Source organism: Amblyomma americanum, chromosome 3, assembly GCF_052857255.1.
Source record: "Amblyomma americanum isolate KBUSLIRL-KWMA chromosome 3, ASM5285725v1, whole genome shotgun sequence".
Lineage (NCBI taxonomy): Eukaryota > Metazoa > Arthropoda > Arachnida > Ixodida > Ixodidae > Amblyomma > Amblyomma americanum.
This window is the reverse complement of record NC_135499.1, coordinates 149786900-149803353: the sequence shown is the minus strand read 5'-3', so window position 1 is coordinate 149803353 and position 16454 is coordinate 149786900. Positions and strand designations below refer to the sequence as shown.

At 46.7% G+C, this 16454-nt stretch overlaps 1 protein-coding gene across 2 annotated transcripts in view; it reads right to left on the bottom strand.

Moving 5' to 3' along the window:
• Positions 1 to 1233: 1233 nt before the first annotated feature.
• The window catches only part of LOC144125149 (calcitonin gene-related peptide type 1 receptor-like), a 67019-nt gene continuing 51798 nt past the window's right edge, over positions 1234 to 16454 (bottom strand). Inside the window, exons 13-16 of one of the 2 annotated variants that reach the window (XR_013313340.1) lie at positions 14139 to 14274; positions 11639 to 11680; positions 9311 to 9515; positions 1234 to 7227 (exon numbers count right to left, since the gene is read on the bottom strand). Coding sequence is in view for 1 of the 2 variants with exons in the window: in XM_077658272.1 (XP_077514398.1) it covers positions 7015 to 7227; positions 11639 to 11680; positions 14139 to 14274 (391 nt within the window). In the remaining variant the exon portion in view is untranslated. The remainder of the gene's footprint in view (positions 7228 to 9310; positions 9516 to 11638; positions 11681 to 14138; positions 14275 to 16454) is intronic. The other variant, XM_077658272.1, reaches the window with a different exon arrangement.

Below are 16454 nucleotides of genomic sequence, written 5' to 3'. Positions count from 1 at the left end.
GCCACACCACACCGCACCATACCATACCACACCACACCACACCATACCATACCATACCATACCATACCATACCATACCATACCATACCATACCATACCATACCATACCATACCATACCGCACCGGTTCCATACCGTACCGTACCATACTATATCTGTGAAGAAAGATCAGTCCAAGTGCCGTGTCGAAACGTTAAACCCCACATCCTACACCACACCACACCACACTGTACCTTACCTTACCTTACCTTACCTTACCTTACCACAGGGGCAACATACGAGGCTGAAAGCAACACAGATTGCAAAAGTAACTATAATTGATGATATTCGAGATTAAATTAAAAGGCTGAAACTGACTCGGGCGGGACAGTGTGACGCGGAAAAGATAGCAGGAGGTACGTTAAGGTAACATCGCGTGTTTACAAAGAGCTAAAGGGACACATGAACGAGGAAGGCTGTGTCAAATGGGGAAATGAGAAGAGAAAGTCTCGTTGGGATAGCGTGGTCGCGGCAGGCGCTGGACAAGGTTACCTGGAAATCCATAAGGGAAGCCTTCGTCCAGCAGTGTCATTCCGCTGATGACCGTCGAGGCGGTTTCCATCTTTCCTCGACCCAGAATTTCCGGGATACTTAATTGATGTCGCGTACTTCTCTGATAAGAAGTGATCTTTTCCTTCGGAAAACTTCTGTCGGTGTGTCATTCTGTCATATACGCATGTACTTGTTTTTTAATTGCATCCATGCTTCGGGACACAAAGGGAACGCCAGAAGCCTTTCAGTCTACTGTTTTTAAATTTCAGAGTCTGTATCACCGTCATAACTGTATCAGACAGGTTTGAGGAGTTTGCGGTGTCATCGCCATCGCCACGGAAGTTGTATGTCTTGGCGACAAAAATCAAAGCAGCGAACACTGTTAGATCACATGGCTTCTCCACAATAAAAAAGAAAACACAGCATTGCCGTGCTCACCGACTCTCTTTTGAGAAGTTGCTCCGTATGTGCCTTTAGTCTGGTAGTCTTGAAAATGTGTCTTCTGTGCGGAAAAGGCGAGGACATTACGCTGCTTCGGTGAATACTTTGCGCGATGACACCTGAAAGTCAAGTTAAAGTTTTTGTGTGTGTCCTGGTAAGCAGCCTTCCTACCTGTGCCATGCGAATGTGTAATTACGTACGAAATACTCTATAATTCGAGTTTATTTTCAGTCATACGAGGAAGTCAAAATTACTGGATATTTGAGGATACTTGGTTCAATTTTTATTTGAACAGTACATCAACGAATTCTCCGGAAGGAATAGTGAACAGAAGGGGAGGAGTGATGAGCCACATTGCTACCAGCAGCATGGGGATTGAGATTAAGGAAGAAATGATAACGTCGAATACTCTTTACAGTGGCTTTAATTAAAAGAAAATGTGTCGATAAATATGAATCCTCCTCTGCGAAGACGCTGTAGCCTTGCTTTGGGAGAGAGGGATATTCACGACCTTCCGTATCACAGAACGGTCAACGTTGAGACCGCGGGATGTGGGAATAGGTTTGGTTCCTATCCAGAGCCGCGGTACAGGGTTCTGGGAGGCTGCAGAGTTTTGTGTTAGCCGACGTGCGTAATCACTCATGACAGTACCGTTCCAGGAAAAGCTGTATCAGCGTGCATAACAAACAGTTCTTGTTCCTTTGTATAAGGGCGCAAAAAATGTTACAGACATGCGCACTGTATTCTTGAGCTTGGGAGCCTGCTCTGGCAAAACAACACATTTTACAGCGAATTCATCGAGGAGAACAAAAAAGGTTGCTAAGAAATTTTCGCTTGGGGAAGGAAAGCGTAAAGTGGAATTCTGACCTGGGTGCATTTGTAGCGTCACAGAAAAAGCAGTCTTCCATTCGTTGGCCCTGCATTTAGAGCACGCCCTGCAATCAAACTGCGGAGGTGTTGTGTGCAGAACAAATTCAGGAGGGAACTGCAGCCGAGGTTCACGCTTTATGTGACTCTGGTGCTGCCATGATGGCCGCTACCAACACAACTCAGACTTGATGTGGTAATATAATACGACAGTGCAGCGCATGTAATGGAGACGGCGAGTGATCTCGCAGAAATGGGTTGCATAAGAAGGGCGGGAAAACGGCTTTGTATTTCAGGTGCCTTAGGTGAATGCGGTGTCTTAGAAACCATTTTAAGCAAAAACAACAACAAACAAACAATGTAATATGGCAAGAACAGATAGAGGGTAATTTCATAATACGTTTGCGGAGGTTACAAGAACAAACTGATTATGTACGGAGAAAGAGAGAATTAGAAAATGCGTTGGATACAGTATTGTAGGTACAGTCTTTGTCAAAAGTATACAGCCCAAGGGGTCTGCTTCTGAGCCCTACAGCGCGGCTAATCTTCCATACTAAGGGACCCCTGATCTCGCGACGGCGGGAGAACTTCTCTCTACTCTCTCAAGCTTAGAACTGTCAAATGTGCGGAAGAACCCTGCTACCCGGCTTGGAAGCAAACCCCTTGGGCCGTATATTTTTGACAAAGTCTCTACATCCAAAAATAGAGCGAACGTGACAGCGTTTGCGTTTCTTGAAAAACTGACTGCAAGAGCTACCGCGTTTTCACGTTAAGCACGAACATTACGGAAGGACACGCTCGCATAGTGAACACAACCGCGCGCGCACGAACGTTGAATAGAAGAATTTAACACGTCTGAAGACCTTCCACCATACATTCAGAGCAGGCAAATGTGCAGGCTATTCTCGCTGAACTTCATTCATTCAAAGCAGGCGATTGCACTCTGCTGCAAACAACTGCACTCACTCAAAAAGTTCTGTTGAGTTTCACTCGCAAAGCCTAAGATAAATTTTTGGCGCTGAAGAATAAACAACAGAGAAGTACTCAGCAAGCACACTGCCATGTTTGTGCCTTCTATCTCTTTTTTAGGTATTCATTCGTAGATGGCGCCGGATGCTTGAAGTGTGATATGCGAGTTCCCGGTATAAATAAGCGCGGCAGTCGTGCGCAGCAAAAGAAATTAAAAGAACTAAAAAATGTTGCCGAAAACCACTCACGGCACGGGCCTCTTTCTATAGCTGGGTGTAAACGAAGCGAACCGGTAATTATTGCAGGATAATATTTCCCCAAATGTTTTGTTTCGTTCCCTCTTTTGCAAGTTGAGTAACATCGCAGAGGAAGAGTCCCTTTTTTTTTTATGATCGGCACACTCACTAACCCAAATGAACGAGAAGAGGGTGGTAGGGCGAGGGTCTGTGATTTTAGAAATACGAGTGGCCTCTACCAACGACACTGCTAGCAAATTAAGTGCAACGAAATGAACGTTTGTTTTGTGAAAAAAAAGGGCCGTATGCCTAACACCGGACACATGAGGACGTAATACAAGGTCGGGGTAATAAGACTGCGGCAACTTGACCGCAGCAGCAGTTTCTAGCACGTCGGCTTGGCACTCGTCGCTTGTACGAACTTAAAAGTAAAGACCGTCTTGGAGGCTGCAGATGAAGGCTTGTCAAAGATTTAGTACAGTGTTTCACACACTTACCTAGAGCACACGAGATGTGCATTGCGTAGTGCGCTGGCATTGTTTACGAGTGGTGTGAGGCTCGAAAGGGCATCCTACTATGCGCGTGCTTTCCTACGGCTCGCGGTTCACTTACCATGGTTCAAAAAGTTTTATTGAGTTTAAAAGGCAGACAAATGTCAGTGCGCACACAATTAGGCGCGCAGTTCAAGCGCTCTAGACAAGTGTGTGGAGCATTGTACTGCACACCACACACGTATCTGGAATGCTGTGTTCGTTAGTGACGTTTACAGTTGCCTCCTTATCTCGACGTAAAGCCTTGAGCAGGCATAGGTAAACCGCGACTCATGCGAAGACGTATACGGGCGGCCTGAGCAAGGACACAGTATGCAAGTGCGGAGCTAGGTGGTGCACAGCCTGCCCTATAGTGTATACTCATAGCTATGCTGAGGCAAGCGGTAATCCGCTGCGATTCTCGGGCCCCTGTAGCAAAACTACGAAACGCTCCGGCCCCGTTCTGGCTTGATAAAAGTTTCGTCGACATATACTGTTTCCTGGGACAGCACTGCAGAGCTAAAACCACGTTCACTTTAGAAGGACACGCACACAGACGGACGCAGCACTCGAAAGTGGTTTATTGCAAAAAGGCAAACTTGACGTAAGGCCTCCTGTGCACATGCGCGGGCTGCCTAAACAAAGCCAAATTCTGCCCGGCCATGTGCAACGCAGGTCTTATATTCATTGGTATTTACATGTAGGGCTTAGCGTCTCGCAGAGACACATTGGCTATGAGGGACGCCGCAGGTAAGGGCTCCGGACTAATTTAAATAACCTTGTGTTCTTTAACGGCCGCTGACGTCACACAGCAGTGTGGCGCTTTTGCATATTACCTCCATCGAAATGCGGCCGCCGCGAGAGGGATTCGATCACGTAACTTTCGGATCAGCTTTCCAACACCACAGGCCCTTAGCCACAGCGCGGGCGGTCTTGTATTCAGCTTGCCTTCTTACAATAAACCATTTGTCAGTGCGACGTCCGTCCCTGTGTGAGCGTCTTCCTTTGTGAACGTAGTTTTCGCGCTGCAGCTTTGTCTGAAGAACCACATAAATTCGCCCAAAAGCTCCTTTTACTTTTGTATACTGTTGCGTTGAGAAGCATGGCTGCGAACGGCGAGATTTTAGTGAATGCCACTGCCCCTAGGTCTGCGAGGTAGCGACCAACCAGACTTACTCTCTGCAAGTGCACGCCAGAAGTACCTCTTGTGCGCCTATTCACAAAATGATACGTGCCAGAAAGGCACCGCATAAAAGAATAACTGTACTGTCAACTCCTGGAGGAAAGCCTGACACAAGAATTCAGTTTTTGTTGCGTGTGTTAACGTGGCGTTTATAGGGCAGACGCATATCTTCTGCATAACTCTGGGTTTGTCCATCCAACACTTCGAAAAACTGGCATTATAATGTCGTGTCAGAAGCGTACGGCAGTACTGAGACATTGCAGCGCGCAGTTGTTGCTTACATTACAGCTCACAAAGGCGGACTATGCTTAGTGCCGTCCGTGCCATAGTTGTGTGTGCGAGGGCGCGCCTCACGTTACCCTTCCTCCTGCAGTACCCCAAGCTAGCCTGAGCGTTTCCTAAGCAGCGTCGATATTTTTGCACGTTGTGGAACTTAGCACACGTCCGTGGACCATCTTCGCGTCTTATATTATGCGCTTTCCTAGCTCCCTTCGGTTTGTAGATTCGTGCTCTCACCTGTAATTACTGTTACCGTCAACGACACACCGCCACTACCACAAGCATGATAGGACACTGTATCAGCTGGCCGTAGAGTGCTCGTAGATGATGCCACTAAAGTCCACATTGCACCGCTCGCGCGTTCTGGAATTGTGTGCAAAGCATTGTACCGAAGACTCTGTTACGGATGACACATGACAGAACACGCTACGTAACTCCTATCTACGCGCAACAGAACCCTTTGAATGTGAACCGCACACTCCCCCGTGAAGCAATCCAAAAGACAATGAATGCACCGCATTCTTTCTTGAGCACCGTTCACATTTCCCCGCATATTTTTCGTGTACTTGTAATTGCAGTCGCACATATTTCTCAAGACTCAACAGTCCTCAAGTGGTTGAGGAGAGAGGAGAGAAGATGGGTGCAGTACGAGGTGGGGACGACAAGAGTACGAGAGTAACTGTAGTACTGGCTTTGCCGTGCGGAAGGCACACTACAGACGCGCGCATATGTAGACAGAAGAAAATGTAGCCCAAAGCAGTGTTGCAACTTGTAGGCGGTGTGTACGGATCCCAGACACTATCACCTTATACAGACACTCTTGAGCACACCCAGGCTGTGAATATTTATAGGACAGGAGTGAACAGAAGAGCGAATGCAAGAAAGCCATGCATTGTTAACTTAGTCCCCGTGTTTAACTTTTTGAAGAGATTTTAGAACAGAAAAAAAGAGAAAGAACAAAGGAGAAAGGCAAGAAGTTTAGTGAGAAAAGAATCCCGGTTGGAAACCGCACATAGGTGAAAGGGAACAACGGGAGAAATATTAGCTCATTATGATCACCGGAGCACAGTGGTACTTAGTGCCTATGCAGTGTTAAGAAGACACATATTTTCTGGCCAACCCTGTCGACCACATCAAAGTAACCATACGCGACGTATTTTTTTCATTCAGTTCTGTGTAACGTATTCTGCACATCACCGCACTTAGGGCCACAAGTGGCGAAAAGGTTTCAAGCGGCCTGCTTGGCTGGAGGCAGAGTAACGAATCTTCTGCGCCCTGAGTTGAACTGCGAGTATTCCGTCTCCGACGCACTCGGTGCGCCGGCTTGAGATTTACTGCAGGTTTTAACGAGTAGAGGCTCTTCCCTCTGGCTGTATGGTCACTAACCGAAGTTCTCCTTCAGAGCAGCACTGACCTTCCGAGGTCGCGCACTTCTATAGTGGGGTGAGAACGAGTTAATGTCCACATTCTCGGATCGTTATTTCTCACAAGAAATGAACCTGCTAGAAAGGTCGGTCAGCACTTCCAAAACAGTTTCGTCCTTTTAGCTTTTCCTCACACGAGTCACACACCGTCGAACGAAAGAAAAAAAATCAATGTCGCAGTGCAGTTGTGTTAGGGCCCGTTTTACAGTGTCCTTCGCTGTGAGGCGCAAAGTCTAAGGGCAGCATTCTGCCTTTATGCACGTCTTCCGCGATAACTTGGAGCACACTGAAGGGAACTCGAAGCACTTCTTTCACCACAACCATATGCACACGTCAGTACAAACGCAGCCAGGCCGGAAGAATGGGCCACGTAGCATATCGTTCCAGGAGGCGACGATTTCTGGGAAGAGCGCTGTTTTGTTTCTTTGACACTGACACTGGAGTAGGCGGTCGCAGCGACTTCACGGTCCTGTTTTGACGGAAACTGGAGAGCGTCCGTTCCTTTGGAGGAGGGATAAGAGGAGGAGGAGGAGGGCAAGCTGGACGGGCAAGAAAGTCAGTTCCAGGTCTCCTCCTCCAGCGCAGTGCTGCCGTTTCGCGCGCAGGTGTACTTCTTGACGGAGCCGTTGTTTGGGTTAAGCGAGTCGCCGACCGACGTGACGTGTGTGGAGACGGACATGCGGGTCATGGCCATGCTGTGGCCTCTCCGACTCGAGAAGCCCCGCTGCAGGCGGTAGCGTCCGTACGAACGTCGCAGCAGGTACAGCACCTGTGAAGGATGTGCAAGAAGGGGCACGGATAGTACATTTGTGAGACTTGAAGACATTTGTCCCGAGTGATGAGACCAAAGTAATCAGTTACTAAGCGGGGCATGCACACGACAGGCACTCTCGCATAGAGCTGCCCCTTCGATTTGGAAAGGAAAGAACTAAAGTTTTCTCACGTCAGAGTGAGACTGTGGCATACATGCTTTGCGAAAATTCATGCTCTAGAACTTTTATGTGGCAATATATTTGGCCCAATCATGCAGACGACTGTCTTGTTTCTCGTAGCAATAGAGCAGAGCGTTTAGAATAGATGATGATGCAAAGAAACATGGACATTCGCCGTGCTCAGTGAATATAAACAAAATACAAATTGAAAATAAAAGGTAAAAAATGCGAGTAAACTCATCGCATCATGTTATCTGACAAAATTTATAAAGAAAGGGTTTTAAAAAGATAAAAATCATGAAAACGAGCGCCGGTATATGTCATCTGAAAGAAGGGAGGACGGAGAAAGTTTTTCTCATAGACCTAATACGTTGTCGTCGTGAGTCACCCTCATGGAGGAGCGGGTCCTCTAATCACGGTGTTGACAGCAAGGTTTGGAGCGGATGAACATTAACAGTTACCCACCAGCAACTATACCTTTCGAGCATATACACCTTTCACTTTCCTCGTCTAACTCATGGCTTTTTCAAGTGATCTTGTACAGGATGTAGCGCAGTTATCTATACAGCACGTGCTACCATGTTACTGGCAAAAGTATTCTGTCTTCTTAAAAAAACATTTATGGTAAAACTGCCTGCAAGACGAGTATTAAGTATTGTAGCCACAGGAGTTGCGATACCATTTATTTAGTTTATTAATCAAAAGAAGAATACAGAAACAGGAATCATGGCAGAGTTGGTTTAGGGCACTTTCCCTTCTTAAGCACTGCGGCCCAATTATATATACAGGAATACGTGCAAGTATATGCAGAGATAAAAGCTTCGCACAGAAAAAAAGGCTGCAGTTCATTCAGGCAGACTTGTTATTTTGAACATGGTTGGCATCAAACCAACCGCCCCTCTCGAGGACATGTGAATACTCGATGAAGTGCAATAAAAAACCAATTACAAAATGACTGAAAATGTTTCCAGATGGTGCTGCCTTAAAATACACAGCCACTTATAGCTCCTGAAAGGGCCAAAACCTCACCGCTGAATAAAATGGCATGCTGACACAGCCAGCCGAGGAGCATGCGAGCAGGCGCTGAAGCTCTCGTGAAAGCAGTCGCAATAAATGGAGCACTTTCAGGGGCAAAAATGAAATAATGAAGAAAGTTTTATTACAATGAAAACAAACATTACTGCCTAACAACAGCGCCACATCGTTTTATGAAGACGCACAATAAAAGGACACTGGGCAATGAACACTTCCACATTCTGAAAACGTCGGGTGGGAAAGACATGCGGCCGCAGAGGCGTGTGCTTGTGGCTTGAAATCTCCAGCTCATTGACAAGACGGATAGCGAGAAAAGACGAATACGTAGATACCTAATCAGTCACTAGAATTGCTGCGCTTAAGGTTGCAGAGGTTATCTTTGGGGAGCACAGACTTGTATCGTTTTAAGATGTGATATCTCTAGAAATATATGAGTACAAGTTTCACTCACAACGTTCACAATACAAACTTAAGAAGTCGGCATCGAGGGCACTGCAAAAAAGAAGTAACTGTATGGCTAACTTTCCACTGAAAGCTATCCTTTCCTTTTTCAGTTCTAAGATACTGACTCTTGGGACGCGTACAGACTTTCAAGCGTCGGAACCAAGTAAAAGTCGGCAGCTGAAACAGGACACCCTGAAGCATTATCTGCGTTTGACAGTCTGCACAACAGTGCCCACCAAGATGCCACAAGCAAACGCCTCGCATTTCCTAGACGACATCTGCAGTCAAGGACATCAAGGACACAGGATAGGGGCGGAGATTGTGCACAGCGTAATATCTTCTCCAAAAACGACAGGTCTGGTGGAAAAAAAAAAAAAAACGTGGATAAGAGAGAGCGAGCATGCAGACGTGGGGGAGGGAAGCGAATGCCGCTGCACTCACGGAGCACGGCCGAGAGGAGGGGGGACAAGGCCGGCAGCCACGACGTCGGGGGGCGCCCTGCCGGCGACGGGGCGAGCGATGCGGAGGCCCCGCCCACTCAGCAAGCTAGGACCTGGGTGCGCGTCGAACGCCGCCGGTCGCTCGCCCTGCCCAGCGACGACTCCAATTTCATCAGTTCGATGGACCGCGAGATTTGGCCCTGAATCTGTCGGGGACACAGCAGCGCGTTAACCACCGTGAATGCTCCCGGTACCCTTTTCACTCTGTCGGCACCGATTGGTGGCTCAATGAATGATTCAGAGAGAGAAGCATGCAACGCAAAACACGTGTCCTCGTGATTCTGCTAGCCTTGCTGTCTCGTCGGGGACATATTGACTCTTCCTTTCTCAATAACTGTGTATTTGGAGTAACGGAGCGCTGGCAGCTGAGAAAATTGCCGGATATTTTAGAAGCGAGAGCCGAATTGGTTGACGTCTGGTGTCATCAAATGCAACCTCTGCTGTTCTTTATTCTGAAAAAAAAAAAAGAACTTGTAGATATCTTCCGACAAATTTTAGGGATAAGCGTGATACAAGGTTTGGCGCCAAAGAATGTTTCCTACAGGACAGGTGCACGTTAACAATCTGGTTGTATGTAACGAAACCAGCCTTCGCTGGTTGTGCTAGTTGAGCGCTATAGTTGCTCAGATCGCGCTAGTTGCACACCTACCCAACAGAAGGCATTGCCTTACATGGAGACTTGCCACTGTCATTAATTTCAAAGATTTTTCTTTAGTTCATCAGTATTGAGAACATATTTATTCAAATCCTTGCTTTGCTCAACTCCTCCTAAGAGCGGACACTTCAACTACTCGACATCATTACTAACGGCTGCATAACGATGGAACTTCGTGCACGAGTACCTTGAACTACGTCTACTAATTCATTCGCGCGTACGAAAAAGCTTGCACATCTTTACTATTCAAATTGTTTCAAGACGAAAGTACCACATGGCGCTGTTGCTAGGCAGTCATGTCATGAGGTGCCCTGCACGTCTCACACTAGCTTTTAGCCTGACATCCCAGGTGGCATCTGACAAACTCTGCCGTGCTGTTCTAGCAGTCTCACTAGAGCTACATAGTAATCAAGAAAGGTGCTTTTGTAAAAAAGCAACTAAATAACACACAGCCAGACGTGACTGCATGCACCGCGAATTAAGTTTAGCGCTACGGAGAAAAAAGAAAGCAACAAACCAAGCAGTGCAAAACATGCATGCCCTGGGTAAGCGAACCTAGGCCTTTGGGGTGCGGAAATGCTTACTTTTTCTGAAATAAAAAGCGCTTCTCGTCGAGAGTGATGCAGCAGCGATGTAAAGCACTAAAGCGGACTACAGTTTGGAGTGGTAGCAAGTAACTAGCACAGTAACTGGAATGCAAAGGTGTGCTTTACTGGCATCATTCTGCAGCAAGAGCCTTAGTTTGAGAAATCTGCCTGATGTACCGGACTTGTGAACGGTTGTTTATTTTTTGTCTTTGAGCCCATAGGAGCTGGCAGTTTGCAGTGGTTTTATGTATGACCCCGGAAATGGGAGCTTCCCCAGCAGGTTACCGAAAAGCCAATGACAATTTGATAGGAGCGAGATAAACCGAAGGCTGGCTGCGTACGGCATGTGTCAATAAAAGCAGGCAGGTCGTTTAAAGTTTGATGGGGAGGGGGATGAGGAGGAGATGATACCAATATGTACATGGACACCTCACGGATACAGCTGTTCCAAGAGACGAGGCAAACAGAATATGTTTGTTTATGATTTACGATTATGTGCTGGTGTGCCAAAATAGTAAGCTGTGTGTTGAAACCATGCGTTTTCGCTAATTTGTGGCTTTGCGTGAACGAAGATTTATCGATTTTTTATCCAAATGCATTTTAGAAGAAAGCCAATAGTGCGTAGCACTTGAATATAAGACGCTTGGCTGTGCAGCATATCATCTGTTTTCGTGTGAAATTAATAATAGTTTCGTGAAATACTCCTTTCTTGAAGTCTACTATGCATTATAAGTGCATTCAGAAATGTAGTTTGATAAACCTGCCTGTGTAATAGTTGATTCATATTGTCATTATATAACACCGCGTAACTTAACACACTTCATGAGGTTATGCCTGTACTTATGACCCCGCTAGTTGCGTTATTACTTAGGCCTCTATGAGTGTTCATGAACAGTCTAGTTGCCACCTTCCAGGCAAAAAGTCTCCCACAGTTCCTTATTCATAAAGCAAGTGATAGATGTGTTCTCGCCAACAATATGAGTTTCACTAGGTACGTAACAAAGTTAAAGAATGACGTTTCACCTACCTCTCCGTTGAGATAGCAGAATATCACAGCCACAAAAAATCCCTGCAAGACAGAAATGTAATAGAGAAAATGTTTGTCACTGCTCTTAGCAACAGTAAAAAAAAAATGTTCACTCAAGACTGCGCACATGAATGGAACAAAATATGGTGAAAATGATTGCATATGAGGAATGCACCAGTCCTCTTATTGCGAGCCTTATAAATAATAATAAAATACACTGTCAGACTTCTGCATAAAATATCTGAGAAAGGAGATATTTTGATGCTATGCAATGAAACGTAAAAGAAAGATAGCATTCGATCACACATGCGATGAAATTGAACAAAGAATGTATTTATCTCTTTGATGCTATTGGCATCTGAATGCGAGCATCCTATATGAAAGCTGAGACGAAGGGGATATCGATACTTACCGACACATTAGGGCATTCTCTTAACCCGCATTCACCACCTTTGCATAGTACGTAAATAAGACGCACTACGGATGGGTTGATTTTCCAGTCCTCGGTTGCTCAAAGCACTCTGAAACTGCACGCTACAGCTCTAAAAGGCACGTAACCTCGGTTCACGATGTCGTCATTTTAGCGCGCCCAAGCTGCGTTAGTAATTATACCTTAATCTTGCTTGGAGGGGAATTTTATACAATGATTTTCCGCTCAGCGGCTAGCTTAGCATTTCGACGGCCCTGGGGAAGTCGGGGAAATCTACTCCAGCCTTGCCGTAACAGCTTCCACTGCTAGTGAAGTGCTCATTAAACCGCAACCCAGCATTTCGGCTTCGTTAAAGCATTTTAATAACTTCCACGTTGGAAGGTGCGGGAAAGATCTTGTTAGTTGGGGCTTATCTCTCCAGCTCTGAGCACAGCCGATTTCGGTTACGTCATATCGCCCAGTCTCACAATGAGGCCGCATATTAAAGTGGCTCGGAGTTCGAATTAGCTCAGCGAAAACTCCTGCGCGGCGATACCCACTTCCGGTTAGTTGAATTTCGAAAGCACTGAAGTCAGCACGGTTCGATGGGTAGCGCTGGGCTTTAAGACGGTCAAACGGCCAACCGCGAACGGTGCCTTTCACGCGCGCTCCTTTATTCTATATGTTTTGCGTAACAGACGGCTGTGCGTACGCTGACGTCATTACCAGAGCCTTTTGTTCACGTCGCTAGTCAGCCTGGCCGCTTGAAAGTGAGTTTAGAACGGTCCCTTTAAGCGTTCTAAACGTCCCTTTAAGCGTTCTATCTTATCTCTTTAGAAAGCGATGAATTTATGCGCATCTCTTGTGGTTTATATATCCCTGTGCAGGCATTAAGTGTCTGGGACATTTCATCTCAGCGTGAAACTATCGTGATTAGTGCAGCCTGTAGCAGCTGGTCAAAATTGATACGAGGCTTTTCAGTAAGGCCTGCTTAAACGCCGCTCCTTCGCCTTTGGCATTTAAAACGCATCAGCTGATATTCGCTTGCGGCTTGTCGTTAGAGGCGAATCATACTTACGCCACTATAGGTGCTTTTCTCACTTTCTTTTTTTTTGCGCGTGTAATTGCACAAATTGCTCTCTATAGACCGTTTTCGTGGCGAAGAGGAAAACAACCTCGAACTCGGCGCGCGCAGCGCCGCTCGCCCTCTATGGCATGTGCCGGCGGCAGGGGCACCAAGACGTGGTATACGAGCGTGCTGTGCGGTCTTTTGCGCAACGAAGGAGTTGACAAGCGTTTTGCATCCAGATATTGCCCCGAATCGAGTCATAAGGTCATCCGGCTACCACTGTGTTGTTGACGGTTGAAGCAACAACATGCGGAAGCGTAAAAAATGACCTCCAGAACAGTGCGAATAGCATCGGCAGCCGCGGAATGTGTGTGGGAGCTGGCTGTTTCATTTGCACCGCTACGCAGATCAAGGGCTTTTTGGATTGCAAGCATCAACCAAACGAGTTTCATCCTGCCGGCTGCGTCTCATGCGTGCTCTGGACACTGTTGGTGAGAGCGGATGTTCGAGAACGTAATTGCACGGAAGGCACAGTTGGCCGCAGAAGTTTACGGGAGGAGATTGAGAGGAAAAAAATTGCAGTGACATAAGTCGATCGCCTAGAATTTATGAAGGTATGAGAACATGCATGTCCAAATGCGATCGCACATACCAGAACGGCGGTCGTTTCCGGACTAGACACTAGAGGGCGCCAGCTTCCCAACATGGCGGCGCCCGTGATAAAATGGCCTCTATTCGGCGCATGAATTCTGTCAGAATATTTCCTTCAGGAGAAGGGCAGGGCGCTGTGTTTGTGAGAATTTTACTAGGAACACAGTATAAACAATTAAACAAAAAAAAACTGTTGTTTGTTATTACTTGGAGTACCACTTTCATTGAGTAGCATTTGCATAGCAGCTGTAATGGAAGAAACATTCTAGACTCAGGACGATGCACAACATGCTTCAAGGTGCTCGGTCGGCTCACCAGCCAACATATGTGGCCAGAAAAAACAAGGAGGGACGAACAATCCCGCGTTCTACCTGGAGGCCATCTGATGCCTTGCTGATGTACTGGTAGACCTCCCAGGCCCCGCAGTTTGCTGGGCTCCGGTACACCGTCATCAGGAAGTGCATGCCGAACAGTGGGAACAGCACCAGCACGGCTCGTACGGCTTTCCTGGACAATAGATAAAGGCACGTGGTTTGTAAACACCCGCCGGCCTAAATGTTTATGAAATTCGAGTGGTATATTTCAAGAACCCAAGTTCCTGGAACAGGGAACCGAAATTTGTATTCAGTGCACACCACTCTCCTCGAAGCACTGCGAGTTGTAAGACGCGGTGGGTAGCATGAACGTGGTCGCCAACCATTGGGTGGTTGGCGACCGGACCTTACCATTAGCTGAAATTGGATGCAATATGCAGCCAATTGCGAGGTACATAGCAGCGCTCTGTTGACATCAGGCGACCGGACCTGACCACTGTCTGCCATTGGCTGCGATATGCAGCCAATGGTGAGGTCTGGTCGCCAACCACCCAATGGTCGGGTCGCTTGCTCCAGACGCTTGAAAGCCGCTGGTATACCTGAGCGACCACTGACAGATGAACGAATGGATGCGAAATGGACACGGAAAATGGACAGCTTATAAATACGGCCTCTGCACAGAACAGCGTTTTGCGGCAGCGTATTATCTTAAGAAACGATGGGATAGCGGCAGCATGCAAAGATCGTTAGCTCTTTGAAGCTGTTCTGCAATGGCATCTGTAGGGAACGCTGCAGAATTTGGGAAAAATGCCTCAGAACGCGATTCACAGTATCGGTTTGAAGCTGTTCACGAATGTGTACTGAGCGGCCGGTTGAATTTAGAGACGGCGGCAGGATGTCACGTTTTGTTGAACTCATTTTAGTATCGAGCAGTTTTTGCACGTTTCAACTTTGTTGTCTCGGTTTGTATAGGCCATCATTTTCATGATTGAGCAAGATATGAATTAGAAACCGGCGAAAGAATTGCTCCTGGACTACATTTTGTGCTTTCCTAACCAAAGAAAAGACTACATACGGCAACCCCTAGGCGGACAAAATGATGAGGGAATTTTTCATATATCCTCGCACTATGATGAACAGTATCTTGCGACTTAAGGAGAGCAAGACGTCAGCAGAGCTTGCTCAATAAGAGATACAAAGCCCGCTAATTGTCAGGGAGGAAAACTCTTGCCGCAGTTTAGTAGGTTACTCTGCTGTACGGTCAATAAACCGTGGGAACACAGAGGCTAAGGAAAACAGCAAAAAACACAGCAGATATTGGTGGGCATGTGGGATTTACATCTCCAAGCTACATCTTGGCTACGAAGGACACAGTAAAGGGGGGGGGGGGGGATGGCTTGGAAATAATTTTGACCATCCGGGGTTACATAACGTGCGCTGACATCATACAACACGCGGCCGTCTTTTTCATTTCGCCTCCATCGAGATGCTAAAAAAAAGAGAAAAAGAACGAAAAATAAAACGACTCTGTGCTGATCACAGTAGCTGATGTTCATTTAGAAATAGCAAAAGTTAATGTAACCTGGGACCTATTCACCAAAATACCAGCGGCTGAATAAGGCCTGACGAGAAATAACTATTGCGGGACCGAGCAAAGAAAAGAACATGACCTGCCTTACGCAGCTTTGGTAGTCGATGAAAGGCTAGCGAAAAAGGGTACTTCCCACATCGTAATATTACTAAGCACACGGCCTCCGGTCTCAGCAGTAATGTGGCGAGGTTGGGTCCGTGAATCAGTTTAGAGGATTCAAGAAAAGGACAAAACTTTCACTGAGTGTACAGTTTATACATAGCCTTACTTTATCTCTATAACGACAGAGAGAGAGAGAAAGTAGAAAGAAGTTATTTATGAAAGCAAGAGCAAGGCACGTGCGCATGCACGTTGATAGAGTTGTGAAAATATCAAGAGGACGCAAGTTACGAAAAGGGAGAGGCTGCCGCTCGGTTTTTGGGCTGAAATAATGTCTGGACAGCTGTAATGTTTGTTAACGGTTTGGAGTGGTACTCAGCAGCAACATTACGGAAGTAAACAACAAATTAAGGATGCAGCGGTGTAGGATGGCTCTGAATCCTGGCTGAAACAGCGAGAGGTCGTCTCTGATAACGGATTTACATTTCTTCCCACGCAATAAAAGGGCCGTTGAAGGTAACCGAAATCTCTCTCCGGGCGGCGGTACATTAGGGATTAAAAGTGTAAACCTAGACGGGCCATAAGACCCACCATCCCACTCTATAAACTCTCCATTAAACACGAGCGTATATACTCGACCAAGGGCTGCGCTCTTGTGTGGGCCGCTCTCTCCAACCTTAACC